Source organism: Diceros bicornis, chromosome 1, assembly GCF_020826845.1.
Source record: "Diceros bicornis minor isolate mBicDic1 chromosome 1, mDicBic1.mat.cur, whole genome shotgun sequence".
Lineage (NCBI taxonomy): Eukaryota > Metazoa > Chordata > Mammalia > Perissodactyla > Rhinocerotidae > Diceros > Diceros bicornis.
Genome location: NC_080740.1, coordinates 92,814,685 through 92,830,673, shown reverse-complemented (window position 1 = coordinate 92,830,673; position 15,989 = coordinate 92,814,685). Strand labels below are relative to the sequence as shown.

The window sequence follows — 15,989 nt, the reverse complement described above, 5'->3', positions numbered from 1 at the left end:
GACATAAGCCCGTGGGCACCGTCACCACTGGGCCCTCACTAGCCTGGCCAGGGCCAGGTGCTGCCAGTGTAGAGGTTAGGGCTGGGCAGGATGCCAGTGTGGGTGCCTTTGTCGATGCTCACTTAATTCTGAACATCTCAGACTGCGCTGACCTCAGGGAAGAATTTACTTTAAGGGCAGGGTTGAGAAAGTGAAATGTGGCTGGAGTAGCCGACCTATCGGGGAGCTTTTAGCCTGGAGAAGGGAAGACCTGACTTTTATAGGGTTCTTCTCCAGACTTACTATGCATTTCAGTGAGTTTCTGAGACTGCCTTGTCCAGATCTGTGGTGGCTTTTACGGGGCAGGCGCTATCGGGAGGTAGATTTCCAGTTCAAAATATGAACTTTCTAATAACTGCAGGCTATGGAGCAGAGAAATAGACTGCCGTGGATGTAGGTGGACAGCTTGTTACTGTCCTGTGGAGGGTATGCAGCCACCTGGGAAGCTATAAGGGAGGACAAGGTCCCTACTGGGGCTGGGCATCAGACCAGCTGACCACAGAGTCAGGATCCGGCCACTGGGCAGTGACAGGACTGGCTTCTTGACAGCACTTTCCCTTTGCCAGGAAATGGAGCCAGAGCACGGTCCAGCCTCCATGCGGCCCTAATGTCCAGGACTCAGGCAACTCTCAGCTCACCTTGGAGCCCCAGGTCAGTGATTGAAGACAGTGTTTCTCTTCTGGTCCCAGTGACCATTGAGCACACACAGGATTTTTTTTAACACCTGGATGTCTTGTTTTCTCTGTCTTAAGCTAGCTCCCTTCTCTGGCCCATGCCATTTCCCTGCCACACTCCTCCCAGTCCTGTTAACTCCTCGTCAAAGGGGTGTCTTGATGCCTTGGAGGCAGCCAAGGTTGACCAGGAGGGCTCTTCTGAGTCAGGACCACCCTCTTTGTTCTGTGTGGAGTGGAGGTCTTTGGGAGACTGTTCAACATGGGCCCTGCCTTGGGTTTCTGAGAAACTGTTTCCGTCCTCACTTTCACTTACCCACGTGCATTCTTTTGCACTTGAGGCAGTCTCCTCACTTAGGATCTGGAATTGTTCTTGATGCTTCAGACCTAGCAGACCCCACCACACTTCCAAGGCCATAGCATGCTTTCCGCTGTCATGGGAGCTACAGGCACTGAGGCAGAGGAACTCAGCTGGGTGTCAGTCACTGCCACCCCCCAACATAGGTCAAGGTGGGCCTGGCCAGCTTCAGACTGTAGTCCACAGGTCAAACTTTGGTGTTGCCACTAACTAGCTGTGTGACACCAGGTAAGAGTGTGGCCCTGACTCGCCAAATTATAGAATGATAATGACAGTTATTAAGTCTACCCTGCACCCATTCCTGAGCTCAACATTTCCACTGCATTATCATGTTGAATGCTCAAAAGAGGCCTGTTTTGTTTTTAAGGTGAGGAACTAAGGCTGGCCAAGGTTCAGTGAGGTCACAGCAAGTCAGTGGCAGAGCTGATGTACATCTAAGGGCCTACAGAGCCACGTCCATACTGCCTGGGGGTGGTGATGCAGTGTCCCGCCTGTCATTGCTTTCTAATTCCTATTTTCAGTGCATCGTTGGTTCCTGTAGTGGAAGGGAGAAGCCAGGCCCCAGTGCCATTGTCACATCCCACAGGGGCCTTTGTGCAGCCACTTCCAGTTTCAAAACCCTTCACACAGTTCTGGAGACGTTCCCCATCCGACTGGCAATGAGCAGGCAGGATGGAGCGTCTCCATCCCTTTCCAGATGCTCTCTAAGGGCCTTCCTGCTTGCACCTCCTCTCAAGCCCCCAGTTTCCTGATCTTAAGGTCCCCAGGAGATGATCACCTGATTATATGAAAATATCTTCAATTTTTGGAAAGCTTGGTCATAGAATTGAGCAAAGGATTTGGGGTAAGGTAGCAAGCATTTATTCACTTTGCTAAATCTCAACATCAAAGCACATACATAGCCTGCCAGCCTGAGAACTAGCTAGTCAGTAGACGATAGAGCAGAGTGTTAGAACCCCAAGGTAGAGATGAGGAAGCGGCAGTGCAGGCACGAGGACCCCTCTCTTCTTGTCCCTCAGTCCTGCTAGGCAGTGGCACTTGTTCTTCTGAATGGAGGCTGTGGCCATCTGCTCTCATTTCTATTGCAGGGCGATGTGGGCCTGGCAGGGAACGTCAAAGAAGGAAGTGGTCATGAGGACTGGGACACCAGGGAGCTCACTGTTCCTCATGGGGAACCACCATGTCCTGCCCAGCAGGTCAGGACCACGTCTTCTAAGTGGGAACGATTTCTTTTGCCACCTGGGAACAGCTCACATATGGACATGGAGCCCCCAACAGCCCTGCAGAAAGGCCTCAAGCCAGCGGGGGCAGCACAGGCTGAGCAGGGGACGCCCAGGGCCCAGACCCCAAGGGAAGGGCTCTTCAGCAGGCCCCTCAGTACACTCCAGCTTCCTGGGGCCACACACACTCCCACATCTGGGCCCAAGAGGCCCTGCGGGAAGACCGCGGAGCAGCTGTGGGGCACGGTGTATCAGGTAGAGGGTGGGCCCTTGGTCAAAGGGACACAGGAGGCCCCACTTGTGCGACTATGTGACCTCTTTAAAACCGGTGAGGACTTTGATGATGATCTGTGACAGACTAGCATACTGTCAATTGAGACATCCTTGTTCAGAGCCCTTCTCCACTAGACCTTATGCCATTGGAAACAGGACCCCTAAGGTGCTTTTAAATAGGACTGAGGATGATTTATGGGAACTACCAAGAACTTGACAATAAACATGACTATCAAACAGATCATCTCCTGTTGCAACATCTTTGATTAAAGTGCTTATACCATTTAATTACAGAGTGTTTACAAATATGATAACAGAATGGCTACAAAGGGATTTTCTTACTTTAAAAGCAGTTGACACATTTGGAAATGAGAGAACTACAGTGATTATGAAACAGAGGCAGGACTCAGTGAACACCAACGTCACCCTCCCTATCTGCCCTTCTTTATTCCCGGATAGGAAGCCCACAGTGCTGGGCTGTCCTTCCCTCCAGTACTTGCTCCAGGGCAGCCTCCTCTGCCCCGACAGAACGTTGGCTGTACTCTATAGAAACCTAGAGTTTCTAGCAGAAAATCAACTACATGTCAGCATACTATTAGTCATTTAAAAAAAAAAGAAAAAGCAGAAGGCCATCGGGCAAGATATATTCTGGACTGCCGGTGTAATCCTGGCGGGGGGAGAGCAGGAATATGATGCGGTGTGGCCTCAGTGTCCTCCCCAGCAAGGAGTCTCGCTCTGCCCGAGGAAGCCTCTGGGGCCCAGCCTGGCCGTGAAGAGCCAGAGCCCCTGAAGGAAGCTGGCAGACGTTTCTCAGACATCTGCACACGCAGAACCGCCCCCCGTCACCTGTTCTATTGCCCTAAATGCCTTCATGCACCCCACCCCCAGATTCTGGAAGAAAAATGCAGAGAAATTGGCCCTCACAGAGGCCCTAGGGTTCTACACTAGCTCAACACAACTAAGACAAGAAAGGGGACATAGAACAGGTGAGCAAAAATTGTCACAACGGCGGTGGGTGCTTTGAATACTGGATGGTGTCCAGGGCAGCCCCGATGTCATAATTCTTGGTCTGTAGGAGCCTGGTGAGCCAGCCGCCTTCGTCAGAGAACCCCATGGACAGCATCTGGGAGAGGGACTCGATCAGCCGGGGGTCAGCTTCTGCCAGAGTAATGAAAGCCATGAAGGGGAGTCTCGGGGCCCCGTGTGCGCCCAGAGGCAGCAGCATCCTGTCCAGCCAACAAGTACCCAGTGCTTGCACGGCCCAGCCCTTCACAGGACCTCCAACCCTCACAGGGACCCTCCAAGGCAGGGGTTGGCAACCTTTTTCTGTAAGAGGCCAGAAACAAAATATTTTCAGCTGCTTTGCAGGCTATCTGGTCTCTGCCACAGTTTCTCAACTCTGCCATTACAGCATAAAAGCAGCCAGATGATATGTAAACAAATGAGCATGGCTGTGTTCCAATAAAAACTTTATGGACGCTTGGGCTGGCCCCGTGGCTTAGTGGTTAGGTGCGCGGGCTCCGTTGCTGGCGGCCCGGGTTCGGATCCCGGGTGTGCACCGATGCACCGCTTCTCCGGCCATGCTGAGGCCACGTCCCACATACAGCAACTGGAAGGATGTGCAGCTGTGACATACAACTATCTACTGGGGCTTCGGTGGGGGAAAAAGTAAATAGATAAAATCTTAAAAAAAAAACTTTATGGACGCTGGAATTTGAATTTCATCTAATTTTCATAAGTCTTAACTTTTTTTCAACCATTATAAACATGGAAAATCATTCTTGGCCCATAGGCCATGGTTTGCTGCCCCTGCTCTAAGGCAGAGGAGATATATACTGGCAGCCCAAGGGCCAAATCTGACCCACAGATGGGTTTTCACTTGAATATTTTTTTAAACATCGTTCCATGTGACAGTAATGAACCAGAGCAGGGTATCAGCTGCCTCTTTCATTCAGTGTGTGCTCGCTGGCTGCCACAGTCCCCACCCCACCCTACTGCCTTCCACACCACCTAACTTCACACATTGGCTTCCTGCCTGGCTCCTTACAGGGATCTTGGCTGTGACCCCTACTCTAAAGTTAGCTCTCCATGAGGAAACAGTGAAAATGGACTCTGAGTCCACTTTCAGCAGCGCACGGCAGGCCAAAGCCAGTGCCATCTTCTCCATCACATCTGCCTTCATAATTCTGGGTCTGGATCTTCAGTTTTAGAAATAACTAAAATGGGGCCGGCCCCGTGGCTTAGCGGTTAAGTGCACGCGCTCTGCTGCTGGCGGCCCGGGGTTCAGATCCCGGGCGCGCACTGACGCACCGCTTCTCCGGCCATGCTGAGGCCACGTCCCACATACAGCAACTAGAAGGATGTGCAACTACGACATACAACTATCTACTGGGGCTTTGGGGGAAAAAAATAAATTAAAAAATTATTAAAAAAAAAAAAATAACTAAAATGAGCTGAGGTTACTGGGGCTCAGTACAAACACGAGGACAAAACCAACTCCTAATTTTCTCTCATGTCAATAGACAAGCCCCACAGTAGAGCACACGATATCTTTTTGTATTGCTAAAAGCAGGTGATAGGATGCTCTGAACAAAAAAGAAATACAAAATGGCTTGAAATCACTTGCCTGGTGGAAGATGTGGGTACAATGCAGCTTCCTTCAGCCCTGTGGGTCCCTCCCGGGAAGGGTTGAGAGAGCTTGGCCCTTCGGATTCGGGCATCTGTAGAGACTGGAGTTCACCTGTCGACGGGTCCACTTCTTTTGAAGACAAATGAGTCCAGTCATCATCTCCTGCTGAACAGTTATCAGACTCCATCTGTTCCTGGAACAGAACCCCGGCCATGAGCACACTAGGAATGTGTGCAGCGGCCCCCTCACCACAGCCTCAATTCCTGGGCAAGTTGGGGTGTGGAGGACTGGCAAGGAGTTACAGACATTTTTCTTTACAAAGTTCTCGCAGAAGGTTCACAGAATAACTTAAATGCCACAGAGTTAACTCTGCGGCAGAAACAGGGTCTCACCGGCTGTGTAAGTGCTGGGGAGGGGCTATGGCTGGGGTACTGGGAGAAGCGCTGGGCGGCTGCAGCCCCAGGGGATAGGTAGGAAGATGCTTGCCTCAGGCTGCCCCCTGGATTCCAGGACTATCTTGTTCATCTGCTCTGCCAGTGACTGCGCTGTGCCTTCTGCGTCCCCCTCCGGTTTGTGAGGGCCAGACGAGCAGCTGCTCGGCTGAGAGCTGCACTTCTCTTTGGGGCTGGAGCTGCCTGCGGAGATGGGGGTCAGGCGGCTTCTCTTCCCGCCGTGTTCCACATCAATATCAACTTCGATGCCTAGAGGCCAAGGAGGAAACAAAAATCTGTAAGTCCTTCAGAGGGCTGACCGGCAGGTGAGATGCAGCGTGTGCGGGACTGTGTGCTTACAAAGCTCTTGCACGTTCAGTCCCCACGAGTGTGTGAGGGGTCCGGAGGACGGCACTCGGTGTGGACGCAGACCTTGGCATCCACTATAGAATCCAGAGGCACAGAGTTGGGACGGGACGGGGCCAGGCTGCCAACCCGACAGCCAGAAGGCAAACAGATGGCCATCTGTGATCTGCAGGGTCCCAAGGGCTGAAGTGCTGCTCCCCATATCCTGGCCCCAAATCTTCTTGGTTTCTACAAAAACTCTGCTGACATGTTCACCTCACTGGACCTTTCTCTTCCTCCAACTTAGTAAAACAGTAATCTCGGCAAACACCCCAGGTCAGCTTCGGAGCCAGAAACTCCATCAAGAGACCTTGTTCTTCCCTAACTATGTAGGACAGCGGCTGCGCGGCGGGCAGGGCCAGGCCCTAGCAACAGGATGGGAGCCAATCCCACGTGTGGCCAGAACACCCCACTCTGGCACTGGACCACATGAAGCACCATGCTTGCATGCTGGGGCCTAGTGGTGTGAAAAACACACCCATTTAAACACTGGAATTCTGCTCAGGTAGGTGGACGGCCTGTGCAAGCTTTGTGTGAGGCCCAGTGAGGCCCACGAGGCTGGAAGCACGGGCCCAGCGTGTCCACCTCCAGTCTCTCACACTCTGGGCACATGCTCACCAAGGGGGAGGGAGGGCACAATCACCAGCGCTGTGTTTTTAACTAATTTTAATTTATCAAAGGACTACATGACCACAGCTTAGAGTCAAACAGTCCAACGGCTATAGTGAAGACACCGTCTACCCCAGCACACAGCCCAGCGCACCCCTCAGAGACCACTCTCAACCCATGCTGCTCTCGATTGTTTACGTTCTCTTTATTTCTTACTCTAGAAGATCAACACTCACCTCCCCTTCCCATATCCTTTCAAAAACTCAACGTGTGGTGAAAACAACATCTTATGTCTATGTTAGTGCCACTACAGAAACATTGTGGGCCGAGTAGCGACTTGGTTATTTCCTGGGAGTTGGAGTTTTGCAGCATTAGTGACACCCTCTTTTCTCATTGCTAACTTGCCCTGTTCTCCAACAGCTTCTCTCACATTTCTACAGGGGCTCAGCGTACAGATACCTCTCAGTTCTGGTTTGTCCCTAGAGACGGGCCTTTTGCTGCCAGCCTCTGTCTCCACCTGGATCGGCAGCTCTCTGCCCATGACCGCCTTTCCTTCCCTCCTGGCGATGCCCGTGCTCTCCCTCCTGTGCTGGGTCCTCTTGTTGAGCACCTCTTTCGTCACTCTGGGCTTATTTCCTCATGTTAGCCGGAGAGAGGGCTCAAGCCCAGGTAAGATGATGAAGACCCGCAAACAACTTTGTTCTGCCCTCACACTTGATCATCTTAGCTGAGTATAGAATTCTAGGTTGAAAAACCATTCTAGCTCAGACTTTGGAAATCATTGGTTGTGCACTGTCTCCTGGCTCCCAGTGCTGTACTCGCTGTCTTTGCCCAGACTTTCTGGTAACCTGGGGAGGGGAGGAGCCTCTCTTTACCCCAAAGGTTCTGACACTTGACAGCAACAAGCTTGGTGGGGGGTCATTTTCAGTCACTGTCCAACGGGTTCCTTGCAACCCACAACTTAATATCCTCAGGGCCAAGAAACTGTCTTGTAGTCTTTGTTCACTTCCTCCCTTAGGTTTTCTCTGCTCTCTTTTTGGAATTTCTATTCATCCTACATGGGGCCTCCAGGATTAATCCTTGAATTATCTCATCTTTTCTCTCCTCCTGCCTCTAATTTTTTTGTTCCTGGAATACTTCCTTGAGATGATCTTAAAACCTAAGGCTTCTTTTGAAGTTTTCTTTTTTCTGTTATTATTTTTTTAATTTCCAAGAATGTTCTCGTTATGTTCCCTTTTGTTATTTTTATGGTATCCTGTTCCTTTTTCATGGATACAAATACTTTTTTGTATCTCACTGAGGATGCTAACATTCTCTTCCCCATTAAGTCCTTCCCCAAGTTTCCTCTCTCCCATGTACAGAGGTTTTTCCAAATGGTTGGTGACCCCTGGCTGTCTGATCCTAGGGAGGCATGAAGAAAAGGCCACAGGAAGCACTCTGCGTGGGTCCAGGGCCGCCACTAGCTTCCATCTGCAGGGTGAGTGGGTGCCCGGCAGGCACTGGATCCTAGATGGCAGAGCCATAGGATGCTTCTCTGGCACATTCAGCTTCTCCTGAGCAGGGACTCCTCAGCTCCTGGTGGACCCACTGCTCATTCAAGAATGATGTCCATTTCAGGCTGGTGCCTCACCCTGCCTTGTGTCCCTGGTGTCCCTATGGCTGAAGCCTCCCTGGATCAAGTACTGCAGGAATTAAACATCAGGTCTTCTGCAAGCGTTGGCAAGGGCCGTCATCTGGCTAAGCGGGGCCCTGAAGTGTCTAAGTGATCCTTAATAGGGGTCTTCAACTTCTCCCTTGTTTGCTGGCCTCCCGTGGTCCCTGAACAGCTAGTCTCGCATCTCAGCAGAGTCCCTGCAAACGCGCATGGGTTTCTGATGCCTCCACTGCTGGTTCCCACCTTCCACCCATTTCCCATCTTCCAAAGTTGGATGACATCGTTTTATCTTGTCCTCTCTTACTTTTTTCCCTTTTTTTTTGGCCATGTAGCTTTATACTTTTTAAACTCTCTTTATGAGCAGAGATAAAAGCAGGCTTAACTATGAGTACCCCCATCTGCAATGTTTAAATTGTTTTTCTCCTTCTATTTGCCCCCAACTTTTCATTATGGAAGGTTCAAGCAAATAGAAAAGTTGGAAGAACAGTACACTGAACATCCATGACTTTCTTACTTTTTTAAAACGGGTGAATCACGTGATTCTTCTGTAGGTGGATCAGAGATTGTAGAGCAAGGGTTTCCCCAACCCAATGATGAACCCAAGACTTCAGGGCTCACAAAACTATGACAGCCTGTGCCCAGATGCCCCCGAGCCTTTGTGGGGGGGTGTTTCTCGAAGACCAGGAAAGGCCCTGCTGTATACGTCCCAGACGTCAGTGACTACAACCTAGCCAGGAACAGTCATGAGCCTCCTCCCTGGTGCACCGGCTCAGCTGGCTCTCACAGCTCTTACCAAAACAAGGCCTTGGATTTTCCGTTCAGGTCACTGACTTACTCTCCCAGACTGCCAGAGGGCTCTGCTCTGGGAACAGCCCCTTCTAGGCAGTCAGCAATGTGAATCATCCTGTCAGTTCCTCATAAGAAAGGAAAATACCCATCACTCCAACAGCAGTTTAATAGCTCCTTGAATGGCTCTCCTCCACTGAAACTACTCAGACATATTTTACTGAGACTTCCCTTGTTTCGTAGAGCTCCGAGTTCCTACCTAGTTGGAAGAAAGCAACTCCACCCACTTTGAAAGATCTGAAAAGGCCTTTATCCTTATCCCAAAAGACCTCTGAGCACTTCCAAAATTATTCCCATGCGTCCTGAGTGGGGAATCCAGGTCAAGTTCTGAAACATTCCACAAGCTCAGATGGGTCTCAGGATGGACAAGGGTGACCCAGAGTCACCTGGAAAGCCTTCAAAACACACAGATCTTAGGCCCTACCCAAGACCAACCTACGAGATTCAGGAAGGTGGGACCTGGGACTCCACATAGTTGTAAAGTTCCTACACTTATAAGCTTAGGCACAGCTTATCTCTCGATTATAATCTGATCACTGTCCCACTGCTTTATCCTCCTTGGAAAGCATTAAGAATATCAATTCTTTTTTCTCATTCTCTAAAGAGCCTTTAACGCCAGAACAGAAACCGTGTGTGATCTGAGCTGTTTCATGTAGCAGCAATGCCCAGATGTCACTGCTGCTTCAAAGCTGCGTCCTGGGGCAGAATGAGCGTTGAGGAGAAACGGTCTCAGGTCGCAGGCGATGGGGGTCATGCCCTGTAAGCCACAGGGTGGGTGGCAGGTGGGGTTTGGGCACCCTCCTATCAGCATTTTTTCACACGTTGGACACACTGGGTGGACACTTCCTGCCACGGCAGTCACAAAGCTGAGCTCTCTTCTAGTTTGAGATCACGGATCCATCGTAGCCTTAAACCACAAGTCACCTTCACTAGCTGATTCTCACTGCCACAGGGCCTAACCCTGCAGCAGCCCATCCAGACTAGCAGACATGGTGGGCACTTGCTAAAGCCTCAGAGCTCACACTTTGGGCCAGGTCACACCACTGTGGGGGTGCATGCTGCGGTTCACCCACCCAGAGGCCTACTGGGAACCTGGTGTCACACACAGCACCTTCCTCCACCACTCCCTGCTCCCTAGCAGTGGCACAAGCCCAGCACTCGGGAAGCACCCGGAAAGGTTGGGGGTTGCAAAAGAAGGGAGGAAAAGAAAAATGGCCTCTCAACCAGCTACTCACCCAAGTCCTTGAGTAAACCCCGAGGCTCACATTAGGGGAAAATGCAGACTCTTCTTCCCTCAAAGGACAGACAGGCAGAAGTGGACAGGCCAGCCTTGCAACTGAGCCTGGTCACCCTCCCTGTTGGGGGATTATCCCAACCAAATGTTGGCAGATTCCACTTCACTCCATGTGGAAAAAGCACGATAATTTGTCAGGGAATTCAACCTTTTTTGTTTGTTTGTTTGTTTTTTGTGAGGAAGATCAGCTCTGAGCTAACATCCGTGCTAATCCTCCTCTTTTTTTTTTGTTGAGGAGGACCGGCTCTGAGCTAACATCCATTGCTAATTCTCCTTTTTTTCCCCAAAGCCCCAGTAGTTATATGTCATAGTTGCACATACTTCTAGTTGCTGTATGTGGGACGTGGCCTCAGCATGGCCGGAGAAGCAGTACATCGGTGCGCACCCGGGATCCGAACCCGGGCCGCCAGTAGCGGACTGCGAGCACTTAACCGCTAAGCCATGGGGCTGGCCCAGGGAATTCAACCTTGAATGGCCTGTGGTGCAGCACCTGGCAAAGGTTGATGTGAGACAACAAATCCTTACAGTCTCAAGGCCCAGCAGTACCGATCCTCCATAGCGTCCCAGAGAGAGCCACCAATGGCCACCCATACGCCAAAGTTACTAACACGCCCCGCTGACACCAAAGGACAGGCAGGGCAGCCACTTACCCAGAGGGCTGAGGGCGGCCGCCACACTCTCCCCTACGTTCTTGAGGAAATTCACACTGGGATCCTCCGGCGGGCCAGAGGCTTTCATTTTAAAAAACAAAGATATATTTAATTCAAAGCGTATTTCTCAAGGCCTCAGATACCCATGTCAGTCCTGTCACCTTCGCCTCAGGCCCCTCCATCCGAGCCCTGTCCTGGCTGCCTACACTCGCAGTGCCTTCCTCTCCCACTCCCATCCAGCCACTCCCCGGGCTCCTTCCTCCTTCAGAACCGCTCCCCCTTTGTCTGTGATCCTGGTGATTGGAAGCCCATCAGGGGACCCAGTACACAGTATAAAATACTGGCCACATCCTAAGTATGTTATTTACTCAAAATCAAATATCCCCACCTTTGTCCCAAAGGATGAGCTGAATCAAAGGACACAGTAAGATTAATAAAATCAAAATAAAACCAGAATCCAAAAATCTGGAATGCAAGCTCTGTGGAAGTTTTTAACTTTATGACTATGTTCAAAAAGACTTGACAAGTTTGGCTCTGACTTTCCTGACTACTAACACAAAAGAGAAAGGAGCACATTACTGAGATGGAGGTGCTGGAAGGGCCTCCCTGCTGTACATGAGGGCGCCTCAGAAGGGCAGCATGGCGAGGCGGGAACAGGGCAGCTGAGCCAGGCCTGGACTGAGTCTAGGTTTAGTGCAGGTGAATTAGTGGCCTTGGGCACTTAGGTGCCTCAGGAAGATAATGGTCCACACTTTGCAGGATTTCATGAGGATTAAATGCCATGAATGGCCGTGAAGTGCCCAGCCCAGCCATGAGCACAGCAGGAATTCAGGAATTCAGGACACGGGGAAGGCCAACTCTGTCAGCCCTTCCATCTCACCCTTCAGAAGCCAGGAGATGCAAGCCTCACCTGATTCCGCAGCGGGGCTGGGGCGGGCATCCCCAGCTCGAGGGGGACGGGGGCTCCAGTTTCCTGGTGGGCCCATCTCCCAGCCAGGCCACCCAAAGTGCCCGTGCCTCAGCTTGCGGAGCCAGCGGCTGTGAGAGAAGCCCTGGGGAGGAGCAAGCAGAGGGGCAGGGTGGTGCCAGGTCAGGGGGCTCCTTCCACCTCTCAGCCACCACGCAGCCGTCCTAGGCCCGCAGGGAGGCCCTGCTCACCTCAGAGAGGTGCCCGAAAGGGCTGGGGAAGGCAAGCTTGCTGTGCTCCCTGTGCAGGCCCTTCCCCTCACAGCTGGCACACAGGTCGTAGTCGGGGCAGACGCTGCACTTGTAGCGGGTCCCCACCACTGGCCCATTGCAACCATCACAGATGACGTTGGGGTGCACCATGTTGCGGGGTGCCTCCTGAGCACATGGTGGACGATGGTCCCGCCGGCACTCCTTCTTCTCTGCAGGGAGGGCAGAGATGTGAGGTGGGGTCCCACGAAGTCTCCCACTTGTCACGACTGCGGGGCTGTCAGCGGGCCTCCGGCCCCGCTCTCCAGACACCGAGTCCACACAGAATTCAGTTGCTCAAGTGGCAAGAAAGCTACCTGAGAATCTGCCAGGAAGTTCCCAAGCCCCCGTCCTGTTACCCAGACACATGAGGCCCAGGCAGAAGAGAAGCAGCAAAGAGCTGGGTCTGCACCACTTTGGCCTTGCCCCTCACTAAAATAAACGCCACAGAACTCCCAAAGTTGCCCCCAGCCCGTGGTGCTTGGTCTGGGCACAATCAAGAATGAACCCTAGGGGCCGGCCCGGTGGCGCAAGCGGTTAAGTGCACACGTTCCGCTGTGGCGGCCCGCGGTTCGCCGGTTCGGATCCCGGGTGTGCACCGACGCACTGCTTGTTAAGCCATGCTGTGGCAGCGTCCCATATAAAGTGGAGGAAGACGGGCATGGATGTTAGCCCAGGGCCAGTCTTCCTCAGCAAAAAAAGAGGAGGATTGGCATTGGATGTTAGCTCAGAGCTGGTCCTCCTCACAAAAAAAAAAAAAAAAAAAAAAAAAAAGAATGAACCCAGAGGGGGCAGCCCGGTGGCAGAGCGGTTAAGTGCGCGCACGCTCACTGCAGCAGCCTGAGGGTTCTCAGATTCGGGTCCTGGGCGCGCACCGACGCACCGCTTGTCAGGCCATGCTGTGGCGGCGTCCCATATAAAGTAGAGAAAGATGGGCACGGATGTGAGCCCAAGGCCAATCTTCCTCAACAAAAAAAAAAAAAAAAAAGAGGATTGAACCCAGAGACCATCCAATCCCACCACATGGTGGACATGGACTCCTTTCTCAGGCCAAGCATAGCGATGATTATGTCCCTGTCTTAAACAGCCGCAGGTTCCTCACCACTTCTTTGGGGTAATTTCTCCATAATCTCAAGCTAGTTTACTCAGTAGGGAGCACCTGGCTTCAGGCAGCACCCCACAGCAGCCCCTTACCTTTAATGTAAATACGGAAGATGTCATCCTTCACATACGACATGGCCATCGTCAGTTCCTCGTCACTGGAAAACGCAACCAAGTCCCCGTCCTCATCTAGATTGTTTAAAAGACAGCACTTGAGCACCCAGGGCTTCTCAGCTGGACACCAGTGCCAAAAAGGGCTGAGGCCAGCGCTAAAGGGGCACTTGCAGGGCTCTACACTGAAGCCCACCTGTCTGAGCCAGAGGGAAGCAGGCTGAAACCAGACTGCCCATTCACTCTGCCACTGCCTGGAAGGTAAGTACTTCAGCTGAGCCCTGGGCGCTTAGGAGGCAGAGTGTGTGCGTGCAGTGGCAGCAGCAGCCTGTCATCTGCCCCTTCAGAAGGTGCTGCCTCAGTCTACAGCCAGCAAGGCCCCAGCCCATCTTCCACTGTGGGAGGTCTCTGCCTGTGATCTGCTCTGGGGGGGCCCAGCTCCTCCAAAAGCCTTGGGCCTCTTGTGGTTTAGGAGAGTAAAGCAGATGAGCACATCTGCCTGCTGTCTCCCCCAGCAAAGCTAACGTTATGTATTGGTACGTAGTCTCCAACCTCTAGATGCTGGCTCAGAGGGCTGTAAAGCACCACATGCATCTGCAGGCTGGGCCAGGTCTGAGGGCCACCAGCCACAACATCCAACATAAGAACAGGGCAGTGGAGGGCCGGCCCTGTGGCATAGCAGTTAAGTGCACTCGCTCTGCTGCTGGCAGCCTGAGGTCAGATCCCGGGCGCAGACAGACGCACCACTTGTCAGGCCATGCTGTGGCGGCGTCCCACATAAAGTGGAGGAAGATGGGCACAGATATTAGCTCAGAGCCAGTCTTCCTCAGTAAAAAGAGGAGGATTGGCATGAATGTTAGCTCAGGGCTGATCTTCCTCACAAAAAACCAAAAAAAAACAGGGCAGTGTCAAAATGTAGAAACAACCCAAACATCCATCAGCTGAGAAATGGATAAACAAAACGTGGTCTGTCCATAAAATGGGGTATTATTCAGCCACAAAGAGACATAAAGTACTGACACACGCTACAACATAAGTGAACCCTGAAAACATGCTAATTGCAGAAACCAGTTAGGAAAAACTAAATATTGTATGATTATATAATGCATATAAATTATATTCCATTTATATATTTATATGAAACGTCCAGAATAGGAAAATCCATAGAGAAAAAGAGTAGATTTGTGGTTACTTGGCACTGGGGGGTGAGAGAATGGGAATGGGAAGAGAGCTAACAGTTCCTTTAAAAGTACAAGTTCCTTTAAAAAGTGATGAAAAGGTTCTGAAATTGCGATGACAGTTGCACAAATCTGTGAATATGCTAAAAATTGTACACTCTAAATGGGTGAATTGTATGGTATATAAATTATAGCTCAATAAAATCATTACCAAAACAAACCAGGAGCTGGCCTAGCCAGCTGGCAGCACTCCTGAGGGAGGTCCCAGCACTGCCCCTCCAGGGGCCGCCCTTGGCTGCCCGCCTCCCTCCCAGCCACAAAAACCTCCCAACCCCACCCCAGCAGCCACCAGTTACACCAGTACAGCAAGAAACTCAGCTCGTCCCTGGGCTTCTGTCTCTACACCAACACTTCTGAAATACATTTTGATCCTGTCCTTCTGACCGCTGCCAATGGAATAACGCCTGGACTTGGCCAGGTCTGGGCTTCTGTGATGTGTCCCTGACCTCCCCTCCCCGCCGGCCCGGGGCTCCTGGCCAGGCCGCACCGCCCCTGGTCCCCCCCACGCCCAGGCTTGTTTACTGACGTCAGTCCTCTCCCCGCCGCCCCTTCCTACGCGTCTGCCCAGTCCAGGCGCTTCCACGGCATTATCTGAACCCCCACCTGGCGCCGGCAGACCCAGACTCAGCGCAGAGCAAGACGTCTGTAACCTGAGTGCCCGCCTGACCACCCTGTGCCCGCCGCGAGCCGGCGAGGACGCCCCAGCGCGCCCTTGCCAACATCTGCGACATCATAGCTGGGGGAGGGACGGCAGGTCCCGCCCCGGGGCCTGAGATCCGCCCGGAGACCCCGGCAGCGCCTAGCTCGAAAGCGCAGCCTTGGTCATCACACCCGGTCACCAGGCTGGCACCCGAAGTCGAACTGGGGTCGCACGCCGGCCGCCGCCCACCCAGAAAGCCGCCACAGCAGACCCCTGCAGGCGCCACCAGGCCCGACGAGAAGAAGAAGCGGCCACCCGGCCCGCGGGCAGCCTGCGTCACGGCCCCGCGCCGCCGGCCGGCTCACCGCGGTAGTGCGCCTGGAAGCCGCTGGGCCGCAGCGCGGGGAACAGGGCGGCCACCCGGCTCAGCAGCCGCTCGCATGGCCCGGGGCCAGCCACGGCCTCAGCTTCTGCGTCAAGCTCAGGGCTGAAGCAGAAGCTGAAGCGGCGGATCTCGCGGGCCGCGTCCTCCTTGCCCAAAAGGTAAGCCTTCACCGTGAGCGACGCCATCACCAGGTGTCGAGGAGCAGGAGCGCAGCCGGCAG

At 52.6% G+C, this 15,989-nt stretch overlaps 2 protein-coding genes across 3 annotated transcripts in view; one reads left to right on the top strand and one right to left on the bottom strand.

Moving 5' to 3' along the window:
* The window catches only part of MRNIP (MRN complex interacting protein), a 16,627-nt gene extending 13,904 nt beyond the window's left edge, over positions 1–2,723 (top strand). The window contains exons 6-8 of the mRNA XM_058548099.1: positions 606–690; positions 947–1,030; positions 2,157–2,723. Coding sequence (XP_058404082.1) covers positions 606–690; positions 947–1,030; positions 2,157–2,642 — 655 coding nt within the window. The 3' untranslated portion in view covers positions 2,643–2,723. The remainder of the gene's footprint in view (positions 1–605; positions 691–946; positions 1,031–2,156) is intronic.
* SQSTM1 (sequestosome 1) lies at positions 1,885–15,989 on the bottom strand. Of its 2 annotated transcripts, none has more exons than XM_058548065.1 (8): positions 15,750–15,989; positions 13,489–13,584; positions 12,238–12,467; positions 11,990–12,131; positions 11,080–11,160; positions 5,677–5,891; positions 5,188–5,383; positions 1,885–2,168 (listed from the first exon to the last, which is right to left on the bottom strand). In XM_058548065.1, exons 1-8 carry the CDS (start codon positions 15,952–15,954, stop codon positions 1,987–1,989), a joined length of 1,347 nt encoding a protein of 448 aa, XP_058404048.1. In that variant the 5' UTR covers positions 15,955–15,989; the 3' UTR covers positions 1,885–1,986. The 2 variants fall into 2 exon arrangements, with proteins under 2 accessions (XP_058404048.1, XP_058404056.1); XM_058548073.1 differs by lacking the exon at positions 1,885–2,168 and adding an exon at positions 2,808–3,719 and having other exon boundaries at positions 15,750–15,986.

What these genes read in the sequence shown, in the direction of transcription:
- SQSTM1 (XM_058548065.1), bottom strand. Translation starts at nt 15,954, where the DNA reads ATGGCGTCGCTCACGGTGAAGGCTTACCTTTTGGGCAAGGAGGACGCG. An exon ending in CTTCCAGGCGCACTACCGCG is followed by an intron (nt 13,585 to 15,749) that starts GTGAGCCGGCCG and finishes TAAACAATCTAG; the next exon opens with ATGAGGACGGGGACTTGGTT. An exon ending in CTTTCGGGCACCTCTCTGAG is followed by an intron (nt 12,132 to 12,237) that starts GTGAGCAGGGCC and finishes GCTCCTCCCCAG; the next exon opens with GGCTTCTCTCACAGCCGCTG.